Source organism: Cyprinodon variegatus, unplaced genomic scaffold (genome assembly GCF_000732505.1).
Source record: "Cyprinodon variegatus isolate N-32 unplaced genomic scaffold, C_variegatus-1.0 Scaffold144, whole genome shotgun sequence".
Classification (NCBI taxonomy): domain Eukaryota; kingdom Metazoa; phylum Chordata; class Actinopteri; order Cyprinodontiformes; family Cyprinodontidae; genus Cyprinodon; species Cyprinodon variegatus.
In genome coordinates, this window is record NW_015150597.1 from 969,514 (window position 1) to 995,864 (window position 26,351).

The 26,351-nt window shown below is 38.0% G+C and overlaps 1 protein-coding gene across 1 annotated transcript in view; it reads right to left on the bottom strand.

Annotated features, from left to right (window-relative positions):
* stt3b (STT3B, subunit of the oligosaccharyltransferase complex (catalytic)) overlaps positions 1-14,859 on the bottom strand; it is a 107,798-nt gene extending 92,939 nt beyond the window's left edge. Inside the window, exon 1 of the mRNA XM_015376961.1 lies at positions 14,319-14,859. Within this exon, the coding sequence (XP_015232447.1) occupies positions 14,319-14,581 (263 nt within the window). The 5' untranslated portion in view covers positions 14,582-14,859. The remainder of the gene's footprint in view (positions 1-14,318) is intronic.
* Between the last annotated feature and the right edge of the window lie 11,492 nt (positions 14,860-26,351).

Sequence of the window (26,351 nt, forward strand, 5' to 3'; positions counted from 1 at the left end):
ATTAAAACTAGGGCTGAAACAATCAATATGATTAATTGCTTCAGCCCTAGTTCTAATACATCGCAATGGATTATTGAAATAATTGTCAACTAATTTAGTAATCGATTAATCATTAAATGGAGAATAGAGACTGTAAAACATGCCTGACATGCAACCCAGAGCATTAATTATATATAATAATATATGTAATATAAAAACTGTAAATAAAAAAAATAAACATTTTGCATTGAGAGTGGAAAAGTTCTACTATCAACTGCTTTAATTTTGTAAATAAAAAAAAAAAATCTTCCTGAAGGAACCTTCGTCTATCCAATTATTAATAGATTGATTGAAAATATAATCGACAGATTAATCGAAATGCAAAATAATCGTTAGTTGCAGCCCTAATTAGAACTGTGCACCAGTATTATATATTTGGACAAGAGGTCTATGTTAATTCAGAGATGCGGCTGGGATGAATGGAGCAAAAGACCGGAGCATCGTTTCATCTTCTATCTGAGCAATGACCTTAGCCATGCAGCCTAAATCCAATTGGACATCTGAAGGAAGACAGGAATATCCATCTTTAAAAGGTACTAAACTAATCTGACTGAGCTTGAACCATTTTGCACTGAATGAGCATAAATCTGCCTGCCACATCTGCAAAAAACCGTGGGTCACACATCTGAGGAGTAGCAGCTGTGGTTCTACAAATGGGTGTTTTACAAGTACGGCCTCCATAAATACAAAAGCTCACCGTAACTTTTGAGTTTGTATACAGAAGTAAAAAGACATTTGAGCATAAACGTTGAGGGTTCCAGCCTCTTGTGTCCAGGATGTGACCGTACCACATTTAAAACCACTTCCATCCTTGATACAAATCTGAGTTGGTGCACAGCCACCTACCTAGTTCCTCTGCCAGTTTCAACTAAGTTTCTGCAAAATGTTAGAGGGATTAGACTGAAAGGAGAAAATTACTTAAGAATAAGCTGAGCAAAGCCGTTTCAACTATTCAGTAAGTCTTCAGAGATGCCTTAAGCGGCTGATCTTATTAAACAGGCTCTGCAGTAAGCAACCTATCAGCTACAGAACACATTCAGAATAACCTGAGGCAGAAAGTGACAAAGCCCCTGTCCTCTTTCCACGTCAACAGTAAGGCACAAATACTGTCGTACATATGAACAAAAACTGATGAGGAGGCTTTAAGAACAAAGCAATCTCTTTGGCCTCCCCACCAAAACCTTCCTCAGTTTGAACACTTGGCAGGCAGGCCTGTCTTTTCTCCCTCCCCGTCACTGTTCCTCTCACTGCTCCTTTTTTCTCCTCTCTGTATGCAGGTGTGCTCATCCTCAGAGCTGCATGCCGACTTCTGTCGGTAAAGAGGACAAGGATGCATAAAGCACAGATCCTCCTTGTTGTCCTCCACCCCATGCCTCCCCTTAGACCACCCAGAGGGCATAGCAGGACCACTTTAACAAAAATCAAAGCAAAGTGGGAGGGAAAGAAGAGAGACTGAATAAATAATTAAGGACTGCCTGACCAATAATGAGCTACAGTAAATGGAGGATATTTCATGCCTACGCTTACTACCTTCTATCCTGCACATCCATTATCCATTTCAGATGCTCTTCAATCGATTTTAAATGTAGGTTTCAAAAACATAAAAGCTCAGCTTGGTTTTAGAGGTATTTTGAGGCGTAAAAACCTAATTAAGAAAACTTGCACTGAACAATTACTGCAGAGGGAAGAAAAGGTAGAAGACGTTGGCTCGCAAAGGCATGAAAACAAATGCCTGCAATTACAGTCTTGCATCGGATGAGCAGAGACTCTGCTCCGCCTGCCGGATGGGTTCTGCAGGCTGGATGGTCACGGAACAACAATCGCATCACAACAGCCGTGACGGCGCAGAACAAACAGCTTGACAATAGCCGCTTCAACCAGCCGTTTCATCTTGCACTCTGCATGGCAACACACAGATGTTGGACAGAGTTTTATTTGTGGACAAGGAACCGGGGGGATGCATTTATCTCGCCGTCGTGGTTTTTCCATTTCTGGGCCAACTAAGACCTGCTCTTGTGTTAGAGATGCCAAATAAGCCAGCTAATACTGAACCCCCGCCCCAGCTCCTGCAACCACAGGTTAAAACATTTTCCAAGATATTCCTACTTTTATTTTGGGAGGAATTTCTCTCTATATCAATGACTATATATGAAGTCCAAGCACCAAAACTTCTTTCAGAAAGGGCTTTCAATTCTATGCCTGACAAAGAACGTTTCTCTTCTTTAGTTCAGCACTGAGGCCGCTGCTTCTTCCATCACATGCTCTGTTAACAGCATGAGAGTGGGGTGCAGATGTGAAAAGAAAAAACAAAACAAAACAAAAAACAGATTTGTGGAGATAAAAGCCTCCTGTACAGGGATTCTTTACAAAAATGTGGAATGCAAAGGTTAAGGGCGCATGAACTGCAACACAGGTTTAATGCAACATAATGTCAAAACTCTTTAGCGGTAGGGATATCATAGGGGGAAAAAAATAAAATCAAACATCTTCAACAGCTCTACCAAAATGTAAACCTATACAGAAACCTTTTAACTACCATGCCTTAGTAGAATGTAACCGCTTTCTCCATTTAAATACATGTCAGACCAGCAACTTCAAAGGTTGTGGTCAGAAATGTACAACTATGAATATCCATTTAGCATTTCCAACCCATGCAGTTAAGTAATGGATAAAGTTATTTTTGGTGTAGTTCTATACTTTAATGAATTCTACAGAGAAATGATCAAACATGTGGCAGAGCTGCACTGTATAACGAGCACAACAAAAGAGATAATTGGATGCCACATTTGGTAGAGCATTAAAATTTGAACTCAACGCATGGACATAACATATTTGACCTGTTGGATGGTCTTATTTCTTTAGCCTTTGATGCCAACTTATCCCTACCCAGCAGAAAGAATATATTTAATTCCATTATAAAATCATACTGACATTTATGTGTGCTCTATGAACAAAAGTCAAACACAAGGAAATTACAACATTTTACTATATTTCCCAACCCATATGCATAATTTTACCATCTTAGATTATGAAATAAAACCTCCTTAGTAGACCTAAAAATTTCCATTGAAGTTCAATTTATTTCAGCTCAATGAAGCTTATTTTTTGGCTTAGAAAAGCAGAGCTGATGAAGTTTCAAATGCAAGCCACGATGACTGCATGTAAACCCTCTGACTGGAGCCGGAGTTAGCAGACATGCAGGTCTTGTTGCATGACAATGTAGCAGAGGCTTTTAGAAGACAGAAAAAAAAAAACCATCATCAAGAACACAGACTCAGTTCTAAAAACTGGGGCATCCTCTTCAGTTCGGCCTGAGTGAATCCGGCCATGCCTCTCACTTCTGTAGCGTAGGTTCTGAAAAGCTACACGGTTTCCTGAGAAGCTCAATTCACAACCTTGGTCACATTATCCATAGCAAAGAGGATAACCTCAAAAGGGAGGTCATGAATGATGATTCAGTCATGTAAAAGTAGCCAGCTTAAGGCTGTTAACTCCCGATACAAAGGGGAGTGGAAAACCTTGATCACTAAGGCCAAATACTGATTAAATTGAATCCCGAATCTTTGCGACTGCTTCCTCTGGCCGCATACGTCTTCCTGTAATAGAGACTGATCTGCATGTGAAGTCATGAATCCTGGATCAGCTCTGCGTTTAACACATGCAGCACACTGCACTCCGACTACACTCTCCAGAGACTCTAGAGCAAGCAGAGGATTCACATGAAGCCTCCCGGATGAGGTGAAAGCAGAGAGCAGAAGTCAGACAAGGAAGAGCAGCAAGTAACTCAGCACGACAATAAGCCACTGCACTGATTCCTTCCTATAAAATACATGCGATTGTCCAAACTGGCTTTGCCCAAAAGAAAAGCTATAATAGCTTCAAAGCAACTCTGTGGCTTTACCCATCATTCTATGATTAACGAGCACGCTACTGGCAGACGCCCTGGTAACCAGCAACTCTTTCATTCACCAGCTTTCTCTTGACCTCTTGAAGCTGCCTTAGATTTATCTCATCTGTTCCTTTTCCTACCGGATTTGTGCAAGAGCTGTTCCCCAGCAGTCAGCGAGGAAACACACAAGTGTTCCTTCAAACCAAACGCATTCTGGGACGCTTAACGCCAAAACCTGAAACCTGGGGCAAACAGGGTGATGGTGCTTCCACACATTTGTCCAGCTGATCTGTTCCGTCGCTGCAATCTAGGAAATGGCTTTGGCGTTATTCGCTCTGAGTTGGGGGAAGAAATGTGTTTTTGAGCGAGAAAGTCCACCTTAAAACGTCATCTGTGCTGCCAGTTTAGCAGAATAATGATGTAATATTTTACAACAGTTTTGCCACAGTTCAGTGGGAACATTCGTTAGTTGACCAATACCGATCTTTTCCTTGTAAATTAAAATCTATTTTCCTATGTTTTGAAAACCTGTCTAGTTTAACCCCCTGTATATAGATACATTGTTCAAATTACACTTACAGCTCTGCAGAAGTGATCACGGCTAGCAAGCATTGTCTGTCTCAGAAAACTCTTGGATTAGCTTTTCTGATTGATTGAAGATACAAAAGTTCAGATTTCTGAGCTCCAGCATCGAACATTTGAACAATCACCTCAGCATACAAATACTATTGTTTTAAGCAAAGGTGAGTTTTAAGGTGACTCAGTTAAACTTAACTACGGTAAAACGTTTTAAGTGAAAACTTAAAAACGTGTCATTCTTTTCCACCGTGGGCCTTGTAACGAGATTAAAAAATTTTAATTCCTTTTTTAGTTACAATTTATAATGCAATAATAAAATCAATACAAAATTCACGACATTTTCTTAAAAGGGAACATGTTTTTTTCCTTTTTTTTCCCCCAGAGTTCAGACATAACACCTTTAACATAATCTCAGAAATCACTGCTGCAATACAGACTATTTTAATAAGATTCTTATTTTAACTTATCAAAACAACACCTGGGAAAACATAAGTTTGTACATTACAGAGAACATCTGGGTTATTTCTACTGCCAATAGAGAGATTCATTGTGCAATACCATAAATGCTTTCTGGAACCTTAATTAGTTTAATCTTTAATTACATCGCTAAGCAAAAGAATCAAAAACTCATTTTCTGAGCAGCATATCAGAAAAGATTTAGGGGTAAAAAGTAAATACAAGCTTTTCTAGGCAGATGGCCCTAAATTTTAAGCTATAATTTGACAAAAGGTTTTACACCATCAAAATCAAGCTAGTTGGGGAGATTAACTGTATTCTCCTGTACTGAGCAGAGAATGTTTCACAGTTTTACAGCCATTCTGAGGATAATTCACACTGCTTTGAGAAAATTAAGAAAAAAAAAAACATCTCAAATGAAAAATAAAATGTGGAAAGGAGGAGTATACTACTCCCACTAATTGTGTTGGGTTTTTGAAAAAAAAAGAGAAAAAAGCTGAGATGCAATATTTCATGCAAGGAGATTTTCTTTTCACAGCACTTAGCAATTTTCTGCAGCAAAGAATAATTCATTACGCCTGTAAGAGACGCTGCGAAATCCTTGCAAAGGCGTGAACTGATATCAAAGTGTTTCATGAAACCGTAGGATTGGACATAAATTCTGTAAAACTGCTGATATTCTAGGTGTTAAGGCAGCACCAGGGAAATGTGTGAACCTTCAAATTTGGCTTTCTAACTTGTTTTGATCTCAACCGTGCGTTCGTCATGCAGATTCCTGGGACTAAATGTGCCAGAGTGGGTAAAGAAATCCTGCTTTGCTTTTATTGAGGCCACTTTGGAGGAAATAAAGCATTTCATTTTATAATACCTCCTTAATTAGCAAAAAAAAGGTGTACTAAAGCTATTACTTATCGATTGGTACCGTAAGTGGGTTTACAGAAAGTTTCAGCTTTGCTCTGTGTTTCAAGTACCGGTAAGCTGTTTTTAATCTTAAAAAAATTATAAATCTGAAACAAAGATCGGATGACAGACGGCGGCGAGGGAAGTTGAAAAGCTGAAACAAGAAGAGGAATACCACCTTTTTTGTTGGAGACCTATTTAGGCAGCGTTCCAATAGCTTTGGGGCTTCAAACAATGTCGTATAGTGAGGAAGTGTGCAGCTGGTTGATACTACAGGAGCAGATGGTGAAAGGACAACAATCTTGCTCGCCCTTAGCTTAACCTCATATAACTACACCCACACTTGAAACTTGGCAGGCTTATACATTAGTTAAGCAGCCTCTTCAACCAGAGCTGCACCCAGATCCATTTTTTTTCTAATTTAATAAAGAATGTATATTTTGCCATCCGTTTTATTCAATTTGCAGTGATTCAAAGTAAAATTACACGTTAACACTATCCCAGACTAACTGAGATAAAAGCTGGGTGGTATTGATCTTTTATATGAGTGTCCATTAAAAAAAAAACATGCTACAATTTCTGTAAATCTTTATCAGTTTAAAATGAATTAATTCCTTGCAGATACCTTTGTCCAGTTTTAGTCAGAGATTATTTTTCTACAGTGGAAGCTGAATTTCACTGCTTATTAAGTATCCATCTTTGAAGAAAAGGTGGGATTCGAAATGATAAAACTCCCTGGCAATCATTTGAAATTGATGGGGTTGTTATTGTAAACAATAATAAGGCAAACCGCTTGGCTTTGCATTCAGGCAGCAAACGTTGCAGACAACAGCCCAGTAAGGCTCATTACCTACTAATTACATGAGCACTTTAGTAAACCCAACTTAACCTATATTTGCACGCAGTGTTTAAAATATTACGAATATGCTTTTAGGAAATAATGGCTGAGCAACAGCTCTGCTAGAATGTAGTTCACCAAAAGCTCTGTCTGTGCTGCAAGATAAATATGAGCACAATAACTGCTGCTCTAATTGGATCGTATAAATAAACTGCACTACATCTAGCTCATTTGATACTATGCCAAAAGCTGTTTAATAAAGCCACAGAATGGAGTTTATCTATCAACATCGATAGAGGATGCTCCCCCCCTCACAATGCTTTAGATTGGAGGTGTACTCACCTGACTGGATCATGATCAAATATGTTTGTTGATTAGCTCCAATTATTGATAGACCAGATTTTGTTTTTTTATCTGTGAAATGCATCAAAACTAAAAAGAATTTTTTAATCTATAAACACATGAAGCAAGAGCATGAACTATGATTTTTTTCTTCAGCCTTTAATCATTTATTTTTTATTTTTTTTAAATCGAAGGTACCACCATCCAAACACCCTTTAGCACTTTAGGTTTAAGGCTCCTTAAAAATAGATCAAATGAAATGATCAAAAGCAGACCTCTTATTTAAATTGAAATCAGGAACACACAATAAACCTTCTCAATCTTAACATTTTAACTTTAACTTAAGTGATCAATCTCATATACAGCTTCTGTTACTTTTTTTTAAAAATGGCATTGACGAAAAGACCAAACAATGTTTATTTCATTCATTTTTAATGATCTGATCCGTGAAAGCCACCGGGTTTATCCAGGTAGGCCTACCACCAACTGTAATGTAAGCCTTCAAGACTGTAATCAGTGAAATTTCAAACCTTTATCTTGACTAGAGTGATCCATAAGACTAATGGGTAAAAATCAAAAAGCGTTAAGTTATTCAAACTTAACAGAATCTTTAAAAACAAAAATGCATTTTTTAATCAAAGAGGCACCAGAGAAACAGTTGATGTTAAAGTGAGACTTCTGGTTCATACAAAAACCTTGTTAATTAATGTTATGCGTCTTTCAATGATCCCGTTGGACCATTTGGTTGTGAATTTACTGTAAACACTAGATATTGTCACTGAAAGGACTTTCTGTTAAAACAAATATACATTACCTATTTTCAGGACTGGTTTTATCACTTGAATGTAGAAAAACTGGAATTGGGGTCATCTTGTTTAAATAGTTGATCATAACATTGACTTTTTGGTTATACTTCTTACTAAAATTAGCTGCTATGATCAAACATTAACTACTTTGAGAAGTCATTTTACAGAATATTTAAAGAGGTCATAGAATGCAAAACCGAATTTACATTGTCACAGATGTATAACGATAGTTCAGTGGGTGAAATTATATCTCTGGCACAGAGGTTATATAACTTGTCAGCCTCTGACCCAAACAAAAAACCTACCAGAGTCCACTAACGACTCAAACTATTAACATTTTTACAAAAATCGAATAACCACGGATGTAATCATATTACAAACAAGATCAAAAATCAAAGTAGCTGATTTTTGTTCATTTTTAAGTGATACCTTTATATCTTTCTGCACTTTAACATCAATGGTTATAGTTCTGTTTCATTTCTGTGGTGTGGTCGTTCATCAAGCAGAAACTGGTTAATGAACGACCCCAACTTTGGGGATCAATGGTCTGCTGTATGCAGGGTGACCCGCCTCTGCACCCAACATAGAAAACCAGGAAACTAGAACTGAAGAAAAAAAAAATAAAAATAGATGAATAAGTTGGGTCTGCAACTAAAGATCATTTTACAAATCGATTAACCTGTAGATTAATTTAACAGCCAGACTTTACAAGATTAAACTAGATTAAAAAGGTGAAACTAAAACTTTTCCACTTGAGGAGGTCTAGATAGAGCACACTTAGACGAAAAAATGTTCCCCCCTCATCTTAAATGCAAAATCTTTGTATATTTTTACAATTTTTATATAATTATTGCTCTAAGTGGGTTGCTCTATCAGCTAAAGGCATGTCTAACAGCCTCCATACTCCAGCTAACGATTACTAAATGAGTTGATGATTATTTCAATAATCGATTAATTTATCCTCCCTAAAATAAATAATCTCCTTACCGATTTTGGGTGATGAAAGAACCACAAACCCATAACAACATGCTGACTGGTGCATCTCTGGTACAATGTGTCTATTCATTGATGTCTGAGTGTAATTGTGTGAAGCCAGAACAGCTTAGTCATGGGAGCAGTCATGTGAAAACAAGTTTCTTTTTATCTCAGCCTTTCCAAATGAATTAGGATTCCAGAGTCAAAATTATTTATTTTATTTACCGGTATGTTATTCATAATTAAACTTGAAAGAAATAATGTTCCCTTAAAGACAATACAACTTTACTCTAATTAAAAAATAAATAAAAAAAATCCACTCATTGACAATATGGTCAATTGAAGTCAATAAGTGCTTAAATTTTACAGGAGAAAAAAACTTTCATCAGCCTCCCATTGACAGCTTCCCAATGGGTATCACATTAACTGAAGAACACCTGCCTGGCTGTGATAACCCTGTACTGCGGTATTAAAAATCATGTAACAAGCTCTAGAGGCTCTTTTCACACATGAACACAAAGGACATTCAGAAGAATACTCCTGCAATTACCTACAGACCTTTTCCACCATTTGTTTTTTCCCCCCCACATGCACTTCACAGTGAGAGGCTTTCTGCTGCAGATGCGCTCTCACAGCATGATAAACGAGTGAAGAGGAGGAGCTCATGTCCACAAGGCTTAGGAGAAAGGCTATCAAGCAGATGTATAGCATGTAAAAAATATATTTTCTTAGCAATATGATGAAATCTGTGAGTTGGGCTCCCTTTAGAGAGCAATGAAATCTATAAACAGAGATATCATTTATCAGAAGAATCCTAAAATGTTCATCAATGCTCTGCAGGTTCGCATACAGTGCTCCTTTCCGTTTACTTTTCAGGACTGGATGAAACATTTGACCAATAAGGTGAGCGATCCAGTAAATCATGAAATATCTCATATTAGAGTGGTCATTGGAAGTTAACGGGGCCACATTTTGTAATGCAAAGACGGAAATCTTTCTGCCTCATACTGAAATCCCTTTCAACTTAAAACTGGAGCAAAAACTTGATCTGAAGCAGCTTGTGGTTTATTCTCGAAGCTTCATTGCTATGAGTCCATCAGCATCCCACATCTTCACTTGGTAGGGAGTTGTTTAAAATGTTTTCCCTTTTGGCTTTCTAGTGGACAATGTTTTTCAGGGAAAACCAAAGGATGGACAAAGAGCAACCACTGAACAATAAGCAGCCACCACCATGCTTTACTGTTGGCACATTAATTGTTGGGGGGTTTTAAGCATTGAAGAACAATCAGCCAGACTATTCTCCTTTGGAACAATCTTCTCTAAACTTGACGGCTTCAGGTAAAGAAGGAATACAGGAGATTTTCCTCACAGACCTAAACCCGTACTTAAAAGGTTTCAGCTCCTGTCACATCTCTTTACACCCTCTATCCTTTCTTGTCCATTAAGTTTAGAAAATAGTTATATTTTAGAGGTTTGATGTCGTCCCACAGCACCATTTAATCATGCATGTCATCACTGTGCCATTGTGTAAACTTGATGCGGCCAAATTATTCGTACGCTGCTGACGGATTCCTTTTGTACACCAAGATCCTTTGGATGAGTCTCTCTTTGACATGGAAATGCTAAAGGCTGGAAAAACTCCAACTATCAGGAGGACTGTTCAAGGACAGCAGAACATCATTTCAGGTCAATCAGATTCACTGTAGTTGGTGTGAACAGAAGAAAATAAAAAAAGGAAAACAATTAAAAGTGTTTTGTTTTTTCAAAGCCATTATGTTTAAGGCATTAAACCTATGCAACCAGGATGATGCACCTTTATTTTTTTCTTCTTTCCCTCCCTTTTAGCATGTAGAGTGAATACCCATACCTGCTACTTGTACTTATTTTGTTAAGAACTGAAATATCTTCACACAATACACTGTAACCACCAACTCAATGCTTCAGAGGACTAATAATCTAGAGCCGCGTTAAGAAAGCTGGATTTTTTGACAAGGACAAGACTGCAAAGGATCTCCTTCAACAATAAAGAGCATAAAAAAAACCATGGCTGGAATGAAAAATATCAGAGCTGAATGAAAACTAGTGAAACTCATTAAGCAGTATTTGACAGAATTAGCATTGCTTGCGTTGTTTACATGTTTCAGAATACGCCTGACATTTTTCAAGCTTCTAAATTCAATCATAATTCCAGAAATTGCTGGCTTGTTCAATGTGAAGCTGGGCGGCAGATAGCGTGAGAAAAGACAACAGCACCAACCAAGACTGTTAGACAGATGGTGCAAAATCAAACATTTGACTTTTTTGCTGTCAAAAAGGTCAGAAATTAACCAGTAAAACAGAATCTAGTAAAGAAACAAAGTATGATTTATAGATAGAGCTGACAAAACCTTTTTTTTTAGGTCTAGAAAAAACTAACAGCATGGAGAGAAGTGCATCATGAAATAAAGATGGAATAAAAAACGAACTAGGAATTTTAGATGGTGGTTTAAGGCACCACTCAAGGTAACGCTTCACGTAGAGGTTGGGAGAAAACCATCAGAGCGGATGGCTTGTTTTCAGATTTAACAGTAGGAAGCTATGGTAGCTTGGAAAAATAATCACAACCCTTAAACTCCATCATATTTTTTTTATTGTATAACAATAAACTGTGATATAATGTGCTAGGATTTAAATAAAAGAAAAAAATACAACGGTGTTCATAATTTCTGCACCGATTGAAAATGTCAAGCTTATATGTTTGTGAACTATGATCCTACACATTCAGCCAGAGCTACAACAGAATGGCGTGGAGCCAAATGTTGGAATAATCCGGTCAAAGTCCTAAATCTGACCAAGATTCTCAGGCAAGGTTTAAAAAAGGCTTTTCACAGACCCTCTCCATCACCCTGACTAATCTCAGTTTATCTAGCAAAGCAAAACATACAAAAGGTTCAATCTCTAGACACACAGCGCTACAAGATTTCTTTCTTAATTAAAAATGCTTGAGACCACATATCATTTTCCTTCAAGATCAAATATATGGAATACCATGCACTTCAAACAAGGGCTCACTAATAGTGACAGGATTCTGTAAAGATATACCCTTGCTCTCTTTCTACTCTTTAGCTTTAGTGTCATTGGATCCTTCATTAGTGTCACTGGTGCACTGGATCAGGAATGGTGCAAAAGCAGAACAGCAGCATGCATTTTTATATAAACTTAGCAAAACTGTAAAAAAAAAAAAAGTAAGGTAAGAAAAAAAAAAGTAAGGTAAGAAAAAAAAAAGTATAAAATAAAAACAAGCAAAAACCACAAACAAACCCTTCCTTGCACATTGTGAAATAATTGAAAACTGCCTTTATTGCACTTGGGGAAAAAAAGCACTGCTTAGTATTTTTTGGGGGGGTGGAAAGAAAATCTTGAGAAAAACAGATCAAGACTTTTCACAGCTGCAAGGCCTTTTAAACTTTTGAGTATCAAAGACGATCTTTGCTCCTCTTTCTGTGACAAGTTGCCAAGAAGCTGCACTGTTCTGTAACTGTGGAAACCGGTGCCTCTTTACAGCCTCACAACTGAATCCAGGCAGCACACAATGCTACAGTAAAGCACAGAGGGGTGGGGGGGAAGCATCGCAGGTACGTATGTGCTAATGAATACTAACGAACGTGACACACGAGACCACCCGTGATTAAAGAAAAGGTCAGCTCTGCACATTTCCTTCAAGATCACCTGAACCGTGCAGAACACTCTCCTGGCTTTAAACCTTGGCCTTATAAAGAGCAATCAAGTTATCAACATAATTGAAAAGGTAAACGTCACCCTGAATGAGATGGAGCCCCATGTCCTTGAAAATTAATAAATGAATGCATCAGCCATGGAGCCTGGCTGAACGCCACACAGTATAGGAAAACAGCGAGGGAGTGGCGGTGCGTCCCGGCTGGCTGTCCGCTCCTCCCCACCAGCCCATGTGACACAGTTCCAACAGGGAATAATCCTGCATTTTGATGACAGACATACCAGACCGGATCAGTTGGATTCCATGTTGACTGCCTGCAGTGATTACCTGCAGCAGCTGAAATATGGAGGCCCAAGAGTGCCAAAAAAATGAAGGACGATCGTTCCTATAAATATAATAATCTAAGCTCTATATAAAAATACACATTCAAATTTCAAAGTTTAATAGGCCAATAATTGTAATAGCTAAATGTTTGACATGGGATCAGTTTATAAAGCAGCATAGCGGTTTTATTTTATAAGGTTGACAACAACAGAAAACTAAGTTGATATTCAGCTCATTTCGACTATGAAACTGTTTTCTATTGTTGTATTTTCATTAAATAACAGAGATAATATAAAAGTATAATTACTCATATAATAATAAAAGTGTGTTTTTGCGATCATTTTTTAAACCAACAGTGTGAATTATGAAATAAACACACTGCTCTAATGGGCCCCATCATCGTCCAAATATGTCTAGTCTTCGTTTTAAAGCGTAGTCAGGACCAGTTGCAGATAAAAAAAATAAAGAAAACTTTCTATAAGCCCCCCCATAAAAAATAAGAAAAAAAAAATAGAAGCACGAAAACTTTATAATGAAAAATGTGAATATTTTTCGAATTTGACGCGTACCCATTTAGCAAATTTAAATCCGTAATTGAAATATGCGCAATTTGCCGGCCAATATAAAAGCAACTACTGACGATTAGTTACTGCACAGCTTATCTCATTTATTTATCAAGCCACATAAATGATTTAAACCCCTTTAATGATGTAAAAAGCATTTAAGGCTTACAGAATGCAAAATAAATGAAATTATACCCAATTGTTGCAGCTGTCAAAAGATTAAACAAGCTTTTTTATTTAATCCCCCCATCCCTCCTTTCATTAACTGTCTTTACAATCAATTTATTCATCCACATCATTTTTGGCACTTTTAGTCCTCCATAGGGCTTCATTCAAACCATATTCCTGCAGTAAAGCAGCACCAGATCAACCATATCGACCTTATTTAATGAAGTTTGGATTGATCTGCAAACGTGGCTCTGGTGGAACAGGTGAGGCTCGAATCTTCCAGCCTAAAACAAAGTTTGACCTGCAGTTTAAAGGCTCCACGCACGCAAACAGCAGCCTGCGGTCAACAACCACAGTTGCACAACCAGCAGAAGATGCAGTCAGACCAGTCCGGTTCCACGGTTCAACACCATAACTGTCAAGGTCCCACGGATATTCCGCTCTGCACTCCTCAGATCACTATTGTCATTGTGCAAAGATGCAGAAATTCCATTCACGGTTCACCAAGAGAAATATGAAGTCCAAAAAAAACTTATCCCTGTTTTGAGTAAGTTGCGCAAATATGCGCCATTTTTAGGAATATAAATGAATAGAAGCATTTGGAGTCCCTCGTGGGCGAAATTCAGGAAAAACTTTTTTTATGTTTAAATAAAAAACTGTCTCGATCTAAACATCTTTATTGGCTTGCTGTCATTTGCAAACCGCTCCGAACAGCTTTACTTACCATGGATCAAACTCGTGGATGATGCTCTCGAAGCGGATCACAGCGAAAAGTCTGGAGCTGAATCCAGCGAGGCAGGCCAGAAACAGAATACTGAAGGAGAGTAGAGACTGCCACCCGGCCGGCTGTGTCAGCCCGCCAGAGAGGCCTCCTTTGCCCCCTGCTCCTCCGCCTCCAGCGCCCGCTCGGCTGTTCCCGTGGACCGAGCTCCCGGAATTACTGGACGCTTTGTGCTTGCCGTCGCTGGCTGCGTGGTGCTCCGCCATTTCTGCGTGGTATTTCGGTCGGATTCAGACAGACAGCGTCCGTCCCCCCACTTCTCCTCCTCCTCCTCCTGCCGTGCTCCCGAGTCTCCCTCCGCTCCGTACCCGCTGTAAACTCTCCCCGGTCTTCCCCGCTGGAGGTTCCTCTCTCTGCAGCTCTCCCGGTGTGTGTTTGAACGTATTTTCAGCTGAAATCGCAGCCCTTATGTCCCTGCCCGCATAGTCCTGCGCCACAGAGGAAGAGCCGCTCGTTCAATCCGCTTCACGACTGAACGCCGGTGGGAAGAGGCGGGAGGGATGAGGTGGGCGGAGCATCCGGGAGCACTTGTGGCCTTTCAGAGATCGACAGGTACGCGGGGGCGGGGTTCCAGGCGTATGCACCAATAGAAAATAGGATTAGCTAAGATTGACAAGTCACTTCACCAATCGGTAAAGAGATAAATCATGGCCAGAAGTGATTGAAAAAAACCGATCATCTGCTGCATAGAAAGGCTAAATAAATACAAAATATCACGCTTTAAATTGTGTCTTGACTATTCGAGTACTGAATATTCCTGTGTTTTTATTAGATATGGGTATTTTATAAATACAGCTATATTTATATGTTACAATTTGGACCAAAAATAAGTAACCAAGTGGAATAAGTAAATGCATAGTCAAGAATTCCTCATCATAAAATTAAAATGTATCTTCCCAGAAGTTGTAGGCCTAGTAATTTTTCTTCTCCAAAAAACATTTTACAGACAGGCTATCCCTTATTGAAAATGTATTATATTTCTCCATATGGTGTTGGTTCAACTCTACCACCTTGTGGAATAGTAACTGCCTTCATCATATTGTAAAAGTGTGTTCAAAGATTACTGATGTTTCTGTTCCCCACCTGGGCATTTTGTATGAGCAGCAGAGTAGCTCTCTTATTCTAAATGGTCAAACGTAAGCTTTGTTTACAGGGTTTAGAAGTTGCAATATGGCTGCAGGCTTCACTACCGGCTTGTAAAACCCAGAGAAGCAGAGGAACCTTTGTCCCCAATGCATTACTGATTCTGAGCAGTTTTATAACAAATATCTAATGAGAAATATCAGAGTATTTCCTATGTCCATCATCATAATATTGTCATCAGATCTGTTGTTCGCTTATTGCATCGTCTGTATCTATTTATGCTTACTCTTAGCCTATTCAATTGCCTCTGTGGGATCAACAAAGGGATTCTGTTCTATTCTTTTCTACTGCAGCGATCACTATGTTTCAGTTGGCATCTAGTTCCGGGCATCTAAGTGATGCAGTGAGTTGCTTCTCCTTTCCCCACCAACCATGTCAGAAGGCACGTCCTGTGGTTGCTCAAAGGAAGTTTGCCTGATTCAGATGAGAGCTCTTTGCATGCATCAACTAAAGAGAATTCACAGAGATTGCTGAAACTACAACCGCTCAGTTAATTTGTGTCCAAATAGAAGGACACCGAGGAAACATCACCTTTGCGGAATAAATTGGGCAGGAAAAAAAAGTCTGAAATGATTATTAGCAGGGATCACTTAAACTTTTGTTGAGATCAAACTCCATAAATTCAATGGCAGAACTCGTGGCCATGACGATAAATTGAGAGTAAGAGCAATTCCACACACACATTATGAAATGAACTGACTGGACTGGGTCCAAACAACTATGCAGCCCTAAGAAAATCGCTGATTAATGAGGTTTATTTAAAATAAAAAGGTTATATTTGCTTGTGAGCATGAAGATTAGACTTTGAAGCAAAAGCAGAAGGTATTCTGGTTGGATTAGTCCAGATTACTCCTCCTCCTCGTGCACAAGACGATGCACCCATCATGCTAAGTGCTTACTGCATAATAGCACAGCTATAAGCATATTTTGAGCACATAACATTGCTGAAACTACATTTGAGTTAATCAGCCTACCCAAATATACTGAATGATACACAATTCATGTTTTTCTTCCCTGAAGGCATAGGTATATGCAAAAATAGCAATTCCAGAATTTCTTAAGCTCAGTTCATGCAACACCTGTTTAAGTTTCACATACCAATTTGACTCCATGAGTCCTTCCACCTTATGAATCTAGAAAATATAGGAGAAAAAATGTACAGTCATCTATATGCAGTTAATTAATTGATTTTATTTATTTTTAAAGCACATGTAAATAAATATAGCGAGACAAGAGATGCTGTTTTTCTTTGTTTTCTTTATTTGGTGGAACCTCAAGACTGAAAGTAATAAAGAATTTAGATTTTTTTTTATGCAATGGCATGAACTGAAAGCACAGACGGGGTTTCCCACTGATGCCTTGGTTGCAAATTTGTGCTCGACATGTAAAGTTTGGCATGCTATTTGGAGAATTTCATCACCGCTAGTAAAAGTTATCTACCTCTATATTGTAACTTCACAGGGAATTTAAGTTTATCTATTATGTAATTTGCAGCGTTAGTAGTTATACGGTGGCCACAGATCTTTATTTACCCCGCAAACATGTCCAAACTTCCAATGCAGCAAACACACACATACCAGTAGTCTTATTTGCGAGGAAGCTTTTTATCTATAAATATGGGTGAGATGAGATCCATACAAGCGACCGTCTTATCGTTGCGTCCCCGCACCTCCTCGTAGAGAAATGGGTTCATGCATGCTCCCTTTTAATAGGCATTTCCTCTCAGGAGCAGGTACAGGGTCGTGCATGTGCATTTTTTTTTCTTTTTTTTATTTTTAAGTGGAGACGGTGAGTCTTTCAAAAATTCACGAAAATCCTCCACTATACCTTAAAGCAGAAATTTGAGTTTTTACTTTTAGCAGTGGTCCTATAAAGGCAGGCAAAGACAAATAGATCTTATGTCACCTTTATAATATTTGTTTTCAAAATGTATTGTATTAAAAATGTCCTATTATTGTAAATTGTAACATACTTTTGTTTAGAAATACTAGTTATACCTAAAGCTCCACTTGAGACAACAGTTATTTAGTGTTAGCTGATGTTAGCAGCATGTGAGTTGCTCTTTATGTAATACAACAGAGTTTGACTGCAATGTCAATAAAACTTCGTTTTATTTTTATTCTATGATTGTTTTAATCCTTGTTTTAATGCCTTGAAAAAGTATTTAAGACTGAGAATATATATTTTTAGTTTATTTGCTTATTTTTATTAAGTCTGCTTTCTCATAAATAGCGACATGTGTTTTTTAACACATACCCGGATGTGTTAGACCTATTAAAACTTTATACCTACAACTGAAACAAATCTCACCGATTTTAATATACTTTCTAATCCGAAGGATAATAAAGTCCACAGAGCTCATCATCCTCCAAATATCAGTTGCCTTTCTGTTGACATCAATAGGCAGGTGGGTGAAGATGAATTGCCTCAGTGAGAGCAATATTTCTGTTGCTCATGGATGTTCAGGAGTGTTGAAGAGGTAAGAAAGACTGATGCGTTTCATCATTCTGTGTCCCACAGCAAAGACAACAACCCCATCATTCATCAATCCTAGGAAGCTTTTATTGAGCTCAAACATTTTTTTTCTAACATTTCAAATAATCACCTTATTAAAGCAACTGTCCAGACTTTTCTATACCATTCAAACTCATGGTAGATAACTGAGATGGTCTATAGAGCATGACATTCTCAGTTTTTTTTTATTTCTTTTGCTAGTTTGTTTTGAATAATTTAATAAAGATACTATTTATGCTCCTTTTGCTATTTCATATGCCTCCAGGCACTGGCTTAGATCTAAGCCAGTGTTTCCCAACCTTTTTTGGCTTGTGCTCCCCTTTGGGTATTTTGTCTTACCATGAGTACCCCTCTCAGTCAACAGTATTGATGATTGTCTAAAAGTACAATAACTGTTTATAAAATAAAAGCTATTTTACTTAATCTTTTAATTTGATCATTACAAATTAGGTATTTTATGTTTTCCATCTCAAATAAAAAAACATAAATATGTTGCCTGGAAGTTAGTAAGGAATCAAAATAAAAACAAATTAAAATCACATGATAAACCTTTGATGAGCTCCAATAGTTCAGTGAGAAAAACAGCTGATCCCAGGCTGTTCTCTACATCCAGTCTGCTCCTCTGCTTGGTTTGGATGCGTGTCGAAGCTTAAGATGAACTCAAACATAAGAAAAACTTTTCGGTTGATAAAAGCTTGTTAATTTTTTTAATTGGGCAGCCCTATTGTGTTTTACCACCTAAGAAATTTAAATCCTTTCATGTCCCCTTTGCAATACACTCGCAGACCACTGGGGGTAAGCGTACCCCTGGTTGGGAATCACTGCTCTAAGCTATCAGGGAGGGAATACAGCTTTCATGCATAGAAACCCTTCAGTCTGAAAGACTTGAAAAAGTATAAACACATTTTTACCTGCAAAGATCTGAAAATGTGTATCCAACTTTAAGCTGAGTGCATAAGAATTTCCGAGGAAATCTATTTAAAGTACATATCTGATATAATGTTTCCTAGAATAATTTTACAATTCTAGTGCATCACATAACCATGAAGCCCTGAAACATTTCAGATTTATCAGATCTATGATTAAGTCCCAACAGAAATAAGAACTTTATTCCCACCCTCTAACGATGCCTTCAATGGGCCTTTTTCAGGTCGAATGTTCTGGGGACACTGTTGCCGAACTAATGATACCTCCTATAAAACCTTTTAGCATTTTTTCATCATATACACAAACATTTTATGTGATAAACAATTGGCATGCATCTGCGTTAAGATCACTTTACCCCAACACTGCCCCTTTATAAAACCCTACATTCAGTTGCCTTCATTAGTTCTTCTTGGTATAAATCTAGCTGTTCTGAGAAGGCCTCAAAGGTTATTTTTAGATAGCAGATTTTTTTAAAAAGCATCATGACAACCAAGAAACACAGCAAACCGGTCAAGTAAGGAGAGCGGAAAGCAGGGTTAGATCATAAAACAATATTCTAAGCTTAAAGCATCTCACAGATTACTGTTGGTTCCATCATCTGAGAACAGATTATTACGGTACATAACTGCAAAACATTGCTGAGAAACTTTGATTAATAGTCCTGCGTGGAGAAATAAACCTATGAAAGAATGTACATTTTCAGTCATTTTGCCAATTTTTCAAATGGGAAACATCACGTTGGCAGCAGGTGTGGTGTGGGGAATTTCTCCCCCAGCATGGACATGTAAAAGCATATTAAATCACTGTAAACCCTGTTAGATTCAATAGAAGGCGTAAGACTAAGGTGCCATAGAGTACAACTGCAGGTGCATGGTTTATATCAAAGCATACTGATCCTTTAGAATGGCCTAGTCAAAGTGTACAGCTAAATTCAGCTGAAAATGTCTGGCAAGGATGCAAAATTTATCTTTGCGGACGTTTTTATGTCAGTCTCACTGAGTTAAAGTATTCTGAGAAGAAAAAAGTGGCAAAAATATTTATTTCCTGCTGTACAAAGGTAAATAAACATTTATCAAAAGCATCTATGCAGTAACTGGAGCAGGAGTGTGTTCTACAATATATTGATTTAGGGGGACTGAATACAAATGCACATTACTCTTTACAGATGTTTCTTTTAATGATGAAATACTTAAGGGATTCTTGTTTTTTTTTTTTGCATTTTGCAGCTTCAAAATATAACATGACAACATGTAAAAAAGTTCTAGGAAAATCCCCCTTGAACCTGTAACCTCTGCGATGAAGGATTGGAAGAAAGAGAAATTGAAGAACGGACAAATGAACTGACTGGCACAATCGAATCCCTATCTGAAGCGTAGTTTGTTTAAAATCCTTCCAAAGTTCCTTCTTTGTGTGTAGCATCATTATCTAGAGCTTTTAGTTTAATCCGTGAGACCATCATTTCAAAGATGCAAATTATATATCCATGTAAAAGGATTGGACAGGAGTTTGAGCCAGATTAACAAAGCAGAGGATTTACACTGCCTTTTTCAGAGACAATAAGGAGATAAGAATGAGATCAAAGTAAAGATGTGGAGAGATGCGGAGATTCCAGGATAATAAAGGAGAGTCACTGGGGATGATTATGAAAACTGATGGGAGAATAGATGGTGAGGTAGATGTAGCATTTTTGAGTTCACCAAGGGATTACAGGTTAAGTCTCACTAAAGATAAGTAATATCACACGCATAAACATCAGGTGGAAACACAAGATGGTCAGTGAAGCGTAAAATATGTGTTTATGAATACAAATAATCCAGTACACTCATGAACAGATGAATGCTGATGATTGCTTTCCTGTGTGGCCATGCTGCAGTGTTTGTGCATGCACATTTACGCCCTGTATCTCATTCATTTGAAGCCGCTGGTGCCTTCAGGAGCAGCGTGCTTTCAGTTTCGCACTTTTTACCTCACCTGCAAATTCTCAACCCATGACCTTTCAAGCAAACACAAATGTGGGCTGTGAAGATTGCATTAGTGGCACCTATTGTCGAAAGGCCAGCCCCCTCCTGATGATAGCCAGCCAAAAAAGTGAGCTGTTGCCAAGCAAGGCAGCTTGTCTTTCCTTCATCGCTAAGGCCAGACTTTGGTGTTTGTGTTTGCTTTGAATCTTTTTCCCTTAAGACAACAGAAAAGATTTGCAGTGTTTGCTTTGCATTCCCACACATCTACATTTTGATCAAGCCAAAAACCAAGTTGTGCAGAAAAAATATATTTTTCCTTATAATCTTTTGGTTTTGATGTCGAAATAAATAATTTTAATACAAAATATAAAATTTTAATAAAAAAAACAACAACATCTGTGGTGGCGCAAACGGCTACATTTACTTCTATAATTTCTGTGAAAATACATAAAAGGCTGAAAACCTCTCGGTAAGTTGTTCATGTTATAAGATCATATGACTAAAGCAGAACTCCTCTCTGAAATTGAGCTACTTACTACAAGAGGCTTTTATCCTAACACTGGAGGTGCATAGAAGTCCTTTGGTTCAATTTCACAAGCAACTCCAAGAGCTGTTTACTACCACCCTGTAATATCAAGAATTCCCCTAACAAGACCGGATCTAAAGAAACCAAAATACCGATTGGCTTGGAAAGAATTACAAATCCTTATAAACTTCTGAGCATTTCCACACCACTGTGTGTTAAGCTCTGCATTCAAATTTATATCTAAAATATGCCAGAAGGTCAAACACTTCTAATTATAATGCATCCTTCTTAAAAACACCTGTGCATGTCCGCTTTAGTCAAAACATAATGCTCGAGTTTTCTTCTTTTGAGTGGTACCGTTGTTTTTAAAGGTACTGCAGGTTGAAAGATGCCTGTTCCATGGCAACACACATCCACCAGCAAAGCTAAGAAATAGAAAGAAAGATGTTTTATGTTTTATCCTTTCTATTCACAATTCTACCATCTGAGGATCATTGCTTCAGGCTGCTATTCTCAGGGATCACTGGAAGGCAGAAGAGCAAGTTGATTGATTTCCAATTTAACTCCAACTGGGCCAAACGCAGTCAGACATCTATAAAGTTCTCAGTTCACCAGTTATAGTTTCTTCCAATGCCTGTATATATAGTTAACAGCAGGAATTTTACCTGAAAGAAATCTTTAAGGGTTTTCTTTTTATATCTTACTTTTGTCATTCCTAGCTCGCTTCAATACCTTCCCAGATGTTGTTTCATTTTACTAAATAACAGACCTGTCTTTAGCCACTTTTTGGCCTGGTAAATGGCCTGTACTTATATAGCGCTTTTTCAAGTCAGAAGACTTCAAAGCGCTTTACAGTCATTCACGCACACTCACACACTGATGGTGGCAAGCTACATTGTAGCCACAGCTGCCCTGGGGCTCACTGACAGAAGCCAGGCTGCCATACACTGGCCCCACTGGGCCCTATGACTACCATCAGTAGACAATGCAAGTGAAGTTTATTGCCCAAGGACCCAACAACACCGAAAGCCGGAGCTTGAACCGTCAACCCTTCGATTTCAGGGCAAATTCCTACACCTGACGCCACTGTCGCCCACAGCAGTACCACCACTATGGCCAGGCTAGTGAAAAAGCTGCAATACTTTTAAATCAGCATAAAAGATTTTAGCAAGAGATTACTTTTTCATCATTAATTAAGCTATTGCCCCTTTAGGCAAGACAAGGCAAGGCAAGGCAGCTTTATTTGTATAGCACGTTTCAGCAGCAGGGCAATTCAAAGTGCTTTACATAAAATCAGTAAAAAAAAATAATAAAACACAGAAGAAATAGTTAAAAATAAAAACTAAATAAAACAATAATAAAAATTACAGTGCAGTATGAGAGATTAAACAGTAAAGAAATTAACGTCATTTAGAGAAAGGCAACATCAAAAAGAAAGGTCTTCAGCATTGATTAAAAGAACTGAGAGTAGCAGCGGACCTGCAGGTTTCTGGGAGTTTATTCTGTGAGATTAATAAAGCTCATCTAATCTAATCTAATCTATTCCATATGTGAGGATCATTGAAACTGAAAGCTGCTTCCCCCTGTTTAGTTCTGACCCTAGGAACAGAACGTAGACCTGTCCCAGATGACCTTAGAGGTCTGGGGGGGTCATAGTGTACAAGAAAAAAAGAAAAGTTGGTCTCAAAACAACATCATACAACTAATTCTCTCAAAGCTCAGTCCACAGGAATAATTTCCCCCCCCGATGTGTTACTTAAAATATTAAAATCTAATAATTATACGGAGCTCAGAGGAATCCAAGAAACCTGAACAAAGGATTTTAGGCCTAATTCTGATTTATCACCGACCTTTGCTGAAGGGCTTTGGGTAGAGAAGTCTTGTTGAAGAGAAGCTCAGTCTCTAGAATCTCATTCACTCTCATTACCAGAGCTAGTTAACAGAGCATCTTTATCCATATTTGGCTGACAAGATGTGGTTTAAATAACCGCTGATGGGATTGAGTCTGAGGGGGGTCCCAACACAGCAATGTTTAAATCATCCTTTGGTCGATCCACCGATAGAAGGCACCATCCCTCTTGGCACAGATGTTGTATTCCTTGCTTTTTCTCTGGCTTTTAGGTAAGATGCAGACAAATTCCCTGCATGGTTGCAAAAAAAATCATAAATCAGATTTATATTAACCAGTTTGTTTAAATTAGGGATAATTTTCCTCAGGCAGATCTTTCCAATGAGGGCAAAGAAAGACTCAAGTTCCACATGAGAAAAAAGAGTTCTCTGTATATTGGCCTGTCTGCAATGGAGCCTCTTTTATTTTCAGAGTCACAAAGCATTTGGATATATTGTTAATAAATACTGTGCAACTTTCATAAAAGGTAAGATGCAGCTTTGCTGAAAAATATTAGCTCTTGCTGACAAAGCACAATGTTATTTATCCAATGTTACACAGCATCGGCGCTTTATCCATCAGCTACTGAAGCTTGCTTTTTCTCACTCTACTTTTAGGACTACTGTGTTTGTAGGGGAAGGTTGTATTTAAATGGCAAGGTGAGAAAAACTGTGATCTGATGCCAAAGAAGGGCAATCTGCTCTCAGCAACTACTTAGAGCTAAACTTTTTCTGATTTCCATCCAAAATACAAATAACTTTTATCTAAATGCCAAATAATCCCCCAAACTTTAAAATGGCTACATCCAAAAAGCAATAAAATAGACATGTGGTAGAACAGTAATTAGATCCACGTATTAATAATAAGAACACTGTTTGTTTACCTTCAGCGAGGATGGTCACTGTTTGTTAATCATTCTAACAGCTTGTGGAGAGAAGCTGTTTAACATCCTGGTGGACCTGCAGCAGCTGCTCTTGTATCTTCTCCCAGAAGGAAAGAGGCAGAACAAGCTGTGAAAAGGATCGTGGTGGTCTTTAATGATGGATGTGGCTCTGAAGATAGAGGATGTGCTAAAAATCTTCCTTAAGAGGCAACAATGGCTTTACTGTATAACCTTACAAACCAGGAAGCTGTAGATCAGGCAGCAGCAACACTTGAATCAAAAGTGCATCTGGGCATGTCCCCCATTCTGCAACCCCATTCAACCAGATAAAACACACACAAAAAAATTAATAAAATATTTTTACATCAAACAGGGGATGGTTAATTAACACACAGAGGAGGCAAATCCTCATAGACTGCGAATGATCACAACCAATAGAAATCCTAAATGGGGCGCAGCTGAGATGACACCATGAAATCTACACTGCAGATATATCACAATGTCAACTCATGTTTGTAAGACATAAAATATGTTTAATTCATGGTTTAAAAAGTTTAATATGTGGGCATATAAGGCAATATAAGTTAACTCAAACTGGTTAAAATCTTGGTTCTCTAAGAAGGATTAAAATGTCCTGATTTTAGGGTAAGTTGTGAGTTTGATTTCTGATAACTAAAGCTACATTTAAGCTGTATTTCCAGTGTACTGTTAAATGGTCCATTAGTCTGGGATCAATTGCTTTTGTCTCCAGCTACCTATGCTAGAGGACTCAGTGATGTTCCCTCAATTGAACCTGACCATCAAGATTAATTCTTCTTAATTATCAGCCACCCCTATCCAGGGGCACAATAATGACAGAATAGTTGTGTTTTATATCCACCTTCATTCTGTATACAACTCCATTGCCAATTATGGAACCTAAAACTGGGGTGTCCTCACCAAACATGGTGTTGGAGTTGATGTTAGTTGCAGGACAGACATTGGATAAAATAAACATTAACGGGTCCAAAACCAGCCATTATAAAAACTCATTACATTTGTTTGATTTTTAGACTTACTTTACTCGTGTAAAGAAACTGTTATAGATCTACAGTATGTGCCTACCTTGTAGAATCACATCTTTTTATTCAGCTTTTGTGGATCAACAGTGTATAAAGCTTACCTTTATGGTTACATTGATATTAAAGTGAATGGGCTTTTTGGTGGGATCATGTTTTTACTTGCATTGCAATTCAGATTAAAACGTTAAGCAGAAGTAGAGCGTCGCCTAATGAACTATTTAGAAAACATGCTGTGTTAAACTTCCTTGCCTCGCTGAACACTTTAAATCAAATATGACTAATATCTAAACATGCAGCAGAAGTTGTGAAGTTTTTCACTTGGTGCTGCCATACTGCAAAAGGAAGCAGTGTGTAAAAAACAAGATCAAAACTCTTAATCTGTGGGAAAAGGTACTCACAGAAAAAGAAATTACGTGTCAGTGTAGAAAGATTATTTCACTCAAATAGGTTGATTAAATTAAGATTTGATTGTTAAATTGGGGCCAAAAGGAAATAACTTTTGAAACAAGTTTATCTAACACGTTTAAGTCAGAAACGTATTTTTAATCTTGATAATAAATAATCTCTGTGCGCTTGTTGCCACTGGATTTTTCTCTACAATCACTTCTCAAGCTTACAGAGAATGGCACAAAAGGAGAAAGTACACAGTTGTGTAAATAGAAATGTGTTCTTGATGCCAATGAGGAATTGAGAGTTTGAAATGTCAGCCAGAAAACAGTAGCACAAAAAACCACTCATTCTAACTAAGATGTGCAGAATACCATTTGTGAACGGTCAATATTTCAAACCTTGAACCTCCTGCAACTTAGCAACCAAAGCAAGAAACTTAAGCTGTTATACCCAGCTATTATCAAAATTAAACATAGAGATAACAAGCAAATGCTGTATTTGTTGATATTGATCATTCAGTTATTTTAGTAGCAATGTTGTTTGAAGCAGTTCACGGCTGCCACTGTGACTGCCTCTACTACAGAAATGGTTCTGTGCTGCACAGCAAAAAAGCTCCATGGTGCTATTTAACCGACCAGAAGTGCAGAAGTAGCCAATTTCCCACCCTTGCTTAAAATAAAAGA